This window comes from Atta cephalotes, assembly GCF_000143395.1.
Source record: "Atta cephalotes unplaced genomic scaffold scaffold00017, whole genome shotgun sequence".
Taxonomy (NCBI): domain Eukaryota; kingdom Metazoa; phylum Arthropoda; class Insecta; order Hymenoptera; family Formicidae; genus Atta; species Atta cephalotes.
The window spans coordinates 5,966,819-5,975,589 of record NW_012130081.1 but is presented as its reverse complement, the minus strand read 5'-3'; the positions used below and the strand labels follow the sequence as shown (position 1 = coordinate 5,975,589).

General features: G+C 31.9%; 3 protein-coding genes across 3 annotated transcripts in view; 1 reads left to right on the top strand and 2 right to left on the bottom strand.

Annotated features, from left to right (window-relative positions):
• Positions 1-1,780, bottom strand: part of LOC105618673 — a 6,036-nt gene extending 4,256 nt beyond the window's left edge. The window contains exons 1-3 of the mRNA XM_012200201.1: positions 1,041-1,780; positions 613-853; positions 124-460 (exon numbers count right to left, since the gene is read on the bottom strand). Coding sequence (XP_012055591.1) covers positions 124-460; positions 613-853; positions 1,041-1,780 — 1,318 coding nt within the window. The remainder of the gene's footprint in view (positions 1-123; positions 461-612; positions 854-1,040) is intronic.
• Positions 1,781-4,198: 2,418 nt separating this feature from the next.
• On the top strand, positions 4,199-5,032 carry LOC105618613 (mpv17-like protein 2). The gene is made up of 2 exons (XM_012200143.1): positions 4,199-4,357; positions 4,424-5,032. The coding sequence occupies exons 1-2, from the start codon at positions 4,199-4,201 to the stop codon at positions 4,844-4,846; spliced, it is 582 nt and encodes a 193-aa protein (XP_012055533.1). The 3' UTR covers positions 4,847-5,032.
• A 323-nt stretch (positions 5,033-5,355) lies between these two features.
• Positions 5,356-8,752, bottom strand: LOC105618612 (CAS1 domain-containing protein 1). The gene is made up of 11 exons (XM_012200142.1): positions 8,638-8,752; positions 8,386-8,482; positions 8,051-8,309; positions 7,682-7,939; positions 7,376-7,611; positions 7,044-7,265; positions 6,619-6,940; positions 6,282-6,521; positions 5,933-6,223; positions 5,593-5,811; positions 5,356-5,481 (listed from the first exon to the last, which is right to left on the bottom strand). Exons 1-11 carry the CDS (start codon positions 8,750-8,752, stop codon positions 5,356-5,358), a joined length of 2,385 nt encoding a protein of 794 aa, XP_012055532.1.
• Positions 8,753-8,771: the final 19 nt, after the last annotated feature.

Here is an 8,771-nt window from a genome sequence, read left to right as displayed (position 1 = left end):
TAGTGTGTGTGTGTGTGTGTGTGTGTGTGTGTGTGTGTGTGTGTGTGTGTGTGTGTGTGTGTGTGTGTGTGTGTATTATATGATTGGTGATGATTAAATCCATTTGAAAAGAATAATATGTACCTAATAAAGCATTATAAAATTTCTTCCTTCTTTCCAGCAGTATGGTAGGGCTCATACTACTTTCAGACGCAGCTTTTAATATGTTATCTACATCAGGTGTATTTCTCCCATTAATTTTTTCAACCGTAGGTGTTAGAACTAATTCATATTTTTCTTGCTTGGACACTGAACCAAAATTTCGATGTTTCTCTTGATGGTACACATAAGCATCAGGATAAATAGTTTTTATTTGAGCTAGGTGCTCTTGCGTAAAATTACGACGTAGCAATTCTTGAACTGCAGGTCTCAGTTTATTAAATGTTATCAATTCTTTTCTGTTAAACAGCATTGCTGAAACCTAAAGACAAAATTGATTGCTTGACATGTTTTTTATATCATAAACATAAATTTAAACGACAAAATAATTAACAATATACAAAGTAAAAATTAAAGTCTGTAAAGTAAAAGTTAAAGTAAAAATACATATTAACAGATTCATAAGGATACTACCGTATCTACGCATCTGAATACTTCAGCTAGGAATCTATAATCATATGGCAATGCTAATCCAGATTCAGCCACTGACAGATATTTCTGATATGCTTTAATAGGACTGGATTTTCCTGGACTTGACACTGTTTCTTTAGGCTCAAACAAAATTTGCCTCTGTGGACTGGCTGTCTTTGACAAATCTCTCTCCTTGATTGGAGTAAGTAATCCCTTGATTGGGGATTTATATGTCTTTTGTGGACTTTGTATGACAAAAAAAAAAGAAAATGATAGGACATCTATATACATATACATATAATATATACATATATTTGATAATATATATTTGATAATTATATATTTAATAATTATATATTTATATAATTTGATATATATATATATATATTTGATATATATTTGATAATTAAATTCACAAATAAGATCTTTACCTTACGGGTATTTCGAGTTCCACCTTCTCAAACTTTTGCATATAAGGTTTCTTAATCTCATCTTGTTTTTGCAATTGTTCCAATGCCAGATCATACTTTGCAAATTGTTGCGTTATAGCTTTCAGCTCTGCCAATCTGGAAGATTTGTTAATTCTGTTTTTGATGTCGGTCAAGTTTAAATTTTCATTTTTTACAAATCTCTCCATCGTCGAAAGTTTTCTTGACGAGGATGGAATGAGAGAGCCGTTGGCAAAATGTTCCTTTTCAGTTTCTTTCATCGCGTTATCCTTCAATGTCTTCTTAGTTGTCTGCGACTTCCTCGGACTAAGCGTACCTTTCTTCTCAAACGGAACTTTTTTTATCTCTGAAGAATCATTGCCCACCTTCAAAAAGCTATCTCTAATATCCGCTTGACTTCCATCCATAGAGGGCAATGGACGAGAGCGAGTGGCTCGTGTTTTAGGTCTATTCGTTTTCTCAGGGAACGTTTTCGAAGAATCGAATTGGATATTACGGACCGCTTTATTAATCCGAACGCCTTCCTTCAACATCGTGGTAGCATTCTGCAACACGATTTTCGGACTAGTTCCCGTATTTGTCGGAGATTTTTCTAAATTCTCGATACTCGTTTGCGTCTGATTATCTCGCTCCAGCAGCAAAATCTTCGCCTTGGAACGTAATTCGTCGCACCCCTGCCGTTTGCGCGTATTAAAGTATGCCGTTACTGATGGTTGCGACATAGTCTCTTTTACGTATGTCAATCGCAAACGCGAACAAATATTATTTTCACAAACGTACCACGTATTGCGTACTGTTACCCCCAATGTAACCCTACCAGAGCCAAAGCCCGCCTTTTTAACTCTCGTTGTTTAGATTCGTTGGCGCGAAACAACGCCGCTAGGCCGTTAGTCAGCTGATAGCAACTAAAAACGTTACTGACATATGCAACATAGGTCTAGTTTCCACCGAGAGTTTAAATCAGATAAGAACCAACTACAGTCAAGCATTCCCTGTCGTCCGACTGTAACAGGGGAATACTCGACTGTAGTTGGTTGGTTCTTACATTCTAATTCAGTTTCCGATTTAAACTCTCGGTGGAAACTAGGCCATAGACTAACAATGATGAAGAAGCGCAAAAGCCAGTGGTCTGTTTTCTGTTCCTGCACTAGACTATTCAGAACTTTCTTTCTCGCTTTAAACAAGTACCAAACATATATTTATCTCACTTTAAGTTCCAAAAGTGTTCAGCCATAGAAAACAGATTTTTGATTATTAAGTCGGAAATGAAAAGCATAGGCAATAGAAACAGATAGAAGTAGAAGACTCTATTTTGCTGAGTTGAGATTCTCATTCGAATATCACCCAGGTATCACTCCATCCTTGTTGTTTATCGTACATTAAACAAGGATGACATGACACCAGGGAGTCGATTCTATATCTTCAAACAAGGTAAAAATTACAAAAACAACAAATTTATTTATTGACCAATGAAGTTGTCAGTATTCTAGTAAATTCGCTCATTTTTGTAATTTTCACCGTTTCAAGATACAGAATCGATCTCTTGGGGAGCACTTAGATGGGAATCTGAACACGCTTCTTGAATTGAGTGTGTGTTACAACGCCTCGCCATGATAAAAGACTGAACTATTAGATGTGAAAAGTAACGTTTCGATGACAAATTTTATGTTACGTGCCATTTCGTTATTATGTACTTAATTGTGAAATTGTGACTTGTCTCGTATTTATAAAAGTAATTATTGAAGAAAACTAAAGTTATTTTGGAATTTTATATGTAAAAGCGTATTTTTCACTGGTTTCAATAGCTGTTAGACATGTGTTTCTGCTTGAATATAGGCTCGCTTTACGTGTCTTTTATCACTATTTTATCACTAATTATCAAGGAAGAAAAAGACAGTTTTGTTCGATTCTTACAAATGTTTTAAAGTGATCTTGTTATTTAGATTTATCTAAATTGTCTTTATTTACAAATGGCACGTAACATAAATTAACGTGTCATTTGACATCACGATTCCAATATAACTACTTAGGAATCTTAACCTCTAAAGTTTTACAAGAGACCATCTCGGTTTGTACAAATTAATAAAAATCATTGATATCAGTAAAAATTGACATAAAATGTAAATTAAAAAATAAGGCAAGATTGTAAGTCGTAGCTTGATATAAGAATAAAGTGTATCATTCCCGAGGATGCATAGTAAGAGAATGTATTGAGGCTAAAATTTGATTGGTTGTTTCCAGTATTGCTATCGTCTGATATTCTTAATATCGTGTCGTAGGTTTAAATTTAGTATTATAGTGCGTAATAAAAATTCTGGAATGGCTAATATTTAAAAAAAATATTGATTTATGTAAAAAATATTTGAAATAAAAGTAATAGAGTTTAGAAAACTATCAGATGCTGATATTAATTTGATCTTGGAATAATATTGCAAATGAAACTTTCCAAGGTCATCTCAAGGTCAAATTAATCATAATATCAACTCTTCTTAAACCCTAATTTGTTTCAAACATTTTTTTACATAAATCCAATATTTTTTGAGATATAGCCGTTTCAGAACTTTTACCACGCATTATAATACTAAGTTTTCTGAAATCTACGATCTATATGATCTTGCCTTTTTTTTTAATTTCCACCTTATCAACTTTTATTGGTATCAAGGAACCGAGATAATCCCTTGTCAAACTTCAATGCTTAATAACTTGATTCACGACTCAGGTCAACTGCCATGTTTTTCTGCCAATTTCTTGAATGAAAACACGAATGAGTATATATTTTTATTAAGATTTTAATAGGGAGGGAGGGAGTATTCTAAATAATTATCTAGATGATTTCTATTGTAATCAGATTGTTATCATTTATTAATAAGTTTATATATATTTTATATATATTTAATATTTAGTAATCTTAATCGATATTTTATTTTCTCGGATAATGTAAAAATAGCATTTTATAAATTGACAAATGTATATAATTATATATTTTCATGTCCGCAGTAAAATAGTAAAATATTTTAAAATAGTAAAATTATTTAAAATAAACAATATAATTTACTTTGATTTTATTCGGTACACTATACAAGATTTGGATTAAATGTTGCAATAGCAGTACTTAATAATGATATTTTATTTTTTAGGTAATGAATATTGCAAAAGGAATGGGGCTAACTTTTAATAAAATAAATCACTTGAAGGAATGCTTATTCTCTCCTAAACATTTATTGTACACAAATATAGGGATATCGATTTCTCTTTCTGGCATAGGAGATATTTTAGAGCAACATTATGAGATATTAAAGGTTTGTTAATCATAACTTTCATGATAGGATATTTGCATGATGATTGCTTGTTGATATTCTCTTTAGGGTAAATGGGATAAATGGAGTTTTACCAGAACGAGAAATATGTCTGTGTCTGGCATGTCTATCGGGATAATTTGTCATTACTGGTATAATTTTTTAGATACTAGAATGACTGGACGTACTATTGGTATAGTTTTAAAAAAAGTGATTATTGATCAATTAATTTGCTCACCTCTCTGTATAAGTACATTTTTTTTTACACTGGCCTTGATGGAGAATAACAGTTTGACAGAGTTTAAGAATGAAATTAGGAAAAAAGCGCATAGACTATATATAGCTGAATGGATCATTTGGCCTCCAGCACAAGTTATTAACTTTTATTTCCTTCCCACACGATACAGAGTACTTTATGATAACACGATATCTCTAGGTTATGATATCTATACTAGCCATGTAAAATATGATATGGAAACAATTAATAGATAATGCTATTTTAATTAGTAAAATATTTTTGTAAAATTACAAATTTAAGTAATAAATCAAATAGAACTTATTGCCAGTTCAGCTGCCAGTTGAGCTGCTTTTTACTACGTATATATATATATTTATAAATATATATACTAAAATGTAAAAATCAATTTCTAAAATATATCAATAAAATACATCAAATTTCTAAAATTGTAAATTTAAATTGCAAAATATAAAATATAAATGAATAGACAAAATGATAACTGTATTTTCAACTTGATTTTAATCGAATACAGAAAATAATTTTAGTGAAAAATATTTTACACAATCACATGATAATTTTTGAAATAAGCATGATATGCAATTCATTTTATTTTTTATCACATTTTATTGTAAGAAAAGCATAACATCTATTTACTTAGTTAATCTGCCCTTTATTTGGGCTATGATATGGAGTTTTCTTCATACATGTTATAATACTGCTAATATCTTTAACTTATTTTGGATAAGGATGACATTTGCATTTTTTAAAACATTCCATCGTGAATGCCGATAGGTACTAACACAGCTGTGAACAGCAACAAATTGCGAGCTACTAGTTTCCAATCATTCGGTACTGCATAAGGTGCCAAAATGCGAGTCAATCTATGAATCTAGAAGAAAGAATATCTCAATAAGATCTCAATAAGAAAAAAAATTTTTTAATTATCGTTAAAATTATAATTGCAAATATCAATATAACAGAAATAATCTGTTTTTCTTACTTCGTGACTAGCGCATATGAAAATAAACGACGTAATCAACAAGTTCAACACGGGAAATCTGGGTAATAATACAAGTACTCCATGCGAATCTGCTGCCAACCATATATGGCCTTGCGCAACCAAAGTTTCCAAACTTATTCTACCTAATCCAGCTAAAAGTGCAGAATGTTTTCCCCGTAATGCCAATGATGCATTTCGAAGAGCAATATAGCCTACAATCTAACAGATTACATTAATTAATGAAATAGCAATATAAAAAAAATTAATAAATATAAGAGAAACGATGAAAAATATAATATGAAGGAAAGGAATAAATAATAAACGAGTTAAAGCAGTTTACCGGAATGAACGCAACGTAAGAATGAATTTCCTCGCATTCTGATACAGAGTGACACAAAATTGTGAAAGTGGTATACGCTATTAAGGAAATTAATGCCAGTATAGAAGACAATGCAGTGCCTGGAATGTGATCTATTCTCTGAAGAGCGACAAGACCAGCTCCAAAAGTCAAGCCCCAGACTACGCTGTATCTGTCGACTCTCCAACGAGACCACCATTCACGGATATCATCATCAGTTGTCACGAATAATGCTTTCCAGGGCCTCGTGACAAAAACTTTCTCAAAGAACACCTGCATTAATAAAACATGTTATATTTTAAATATATTTTCAAAAAAAATTTTTTTTTACCTCTGACATGTATAATACGGTAATTGTTGATACAAGACCCAAAAGTTTTAGAGCAAAGTATAGCAAGGCTCTCGGTCCATATTCTGTTAAACTTCCAGAATATATTCTGGGTGGTAACCAAGCTAGAAAGTAAATTACTAAAAACCAGAATGATACTAATGGTACAAAGTGATAAAATTGATATGGTCTGTTCATGCAAAGGCATAAGGATACTGTCAATAAATTTAATCGAAACATAACCTGAAACACAACAAACAGATTTGATTCCACTGGCAAAAATATGATTTTAATGACTTGAGTTTAAGTTGCGTTATAAAACTTTTTTTTTAATACTTACTCTAGCAAATCTGACAAGAGATACGTCGCCAGTTTGCCAAAAATAATAAAAGTGTCCATATCCAGACAAGAATAAGTAGGCAGAATTAATTAATCTTAAATACATATAGATCGGTAAGACATTTTTGGCACCAGTAACATGGTATATAAGCACAACCGCTTGCATTAAACCTCTCCATTCATCCGTTTGTTCTCTATTTAACACTCTCGGTCCCCTCTCGCGATCTTCAGTGAAAAATAATCCAAGAGCTAAGATATAGCCAAGTGGTAGCCAAAAACTGAATTCACTGTAATATTTATTCTCCTTCATGAAAAAATTTGTTCTAAAAATGATATAAGAGAGCAGAGAATTATTAGAACTATTGCAATTTATACTATAGCTATTTAATAAGACAAGATTACAAATCTTGGCAAGCGATTACTTACCTGTCGCATAAGTAAAAATATGCTAATATAGTTGAAAAGAGAGCCAGTGATGTAATGAGGGTATAGAAATCTTGTATCTCAGGTTGCTTAACTTGAATGACCTCCGAAGTACCTGCTTCTTCCGTGTCACTTACTTCCTCAGTGGTAACATGAGAATAGGATACTTCGAAACGATACTTGTACAATTTTCTATATAGCCATACACCTCCTCCTATTGTTACGCTATAAAAAAGAATATTAAAAAAGATTATTAAAAAAAAATTGTTTTCCATAAGAAGAATAAATCATCGAATTAACGAATTACAAATAAATAATATTAGATACTCAATTACAATAATGCAAGCGCAGATAGAGTTAACAACTGTAAAGTAGTTGCCGGCTCGGGATAACTGCAACAACTGCCATCATCGAAATTCATATGATCATTGCAATATGTATTTAATAATATTTGAACTTTATGTCGAAGTGACAATGGACTCGCCAAATAACCATCTGGACTTTGTTCAAGAACACCCGTACCGACTAACTTGCTGCTTTGCCATATACGAGCCTCACTGTGAGATAATATCTGTATGCAGCGATTATAGAATATTTATCTTTTCCTTTATATTGTCAGATAAACATATCGTCGATGTTACCTTCTCGGCTGCTTTGTTGCATAAGTTAATCTGTTTGTTGTCTAAACTCGACAATTGTGCGGGCAATCTTTCCTTGAGTACAGGATCTTGTAAGAGCCATAGAAATTGAGAATCCTTTTTAGCCAAAAAATCTATCGGCTGTACTAGTCGAATCAAACCTGTATTGTATTCCGAATAAAGTTGCGTATCACTATTATTATTTGCAAGAATCACAGCTGCAGCAGAGCCTGCGACAATTACACTAGGTGCATCTGCCTTCTATAACAAGATAAATGTAAATTTCACTATTTCATCCTCTGATTCAAACTTCTTATGTGTGTATTTATACAATTTCTTATTTACTTATTGTATAATATACATGTATCATACCATCCAGCCTCTAAGGTTTGCTGTCATAGAATTATCAAGTCGTGGCCTCCATAGAAATTGTACATTTAACTTGAGTTGTCCATCATTAAAGCCCAAGTCGGAATTTTCTGGTAGCTCCGTAAGATCGGATGTTTTACCCTCAACCATAAATTGTGAAACAAATGATTTATATAATTGCCTTATTCTAGTATCACCGATAAATACAAAATGATTATGGTGGCCCATGAAAGCTAGATATCTCATACATCTTCTGCTGTCTCTATAAAATTTGATGTAAATTTTTTTCTATATGAAAGTTAAGTTCTTTTTATAAAATAAATTATGAATAATCTTACGTTTGTGTATAGTGGTGCATCATGCAGCCATATGGTTGCCATTCCTTGTCTCCTTTATATCTGCCTTCTGTCAATAACCATTTGCAAGAATCGCTACCTATGACAGAAGTTAATAATCTGTTTATATGTGCGCCAATAGTAAATACTTGTATTATTAGAATTAAAAAATGAAAAACATTGCAAAAATTGTTTTTATAAATTTTATGGTTTGTTAATTTTTATTTACTTTGCAGATGTTGCCACTATATTTACCATAAATAAGATGTATGACACTATGATATATAATAAAACAGACAACAAGCGCAGTAGCTAATTTTTTTGCACTTGTTACTGTTATAAGACTAATAAAATGTTCAGCCGATGTCATGAAGGGATCCAATCGATAT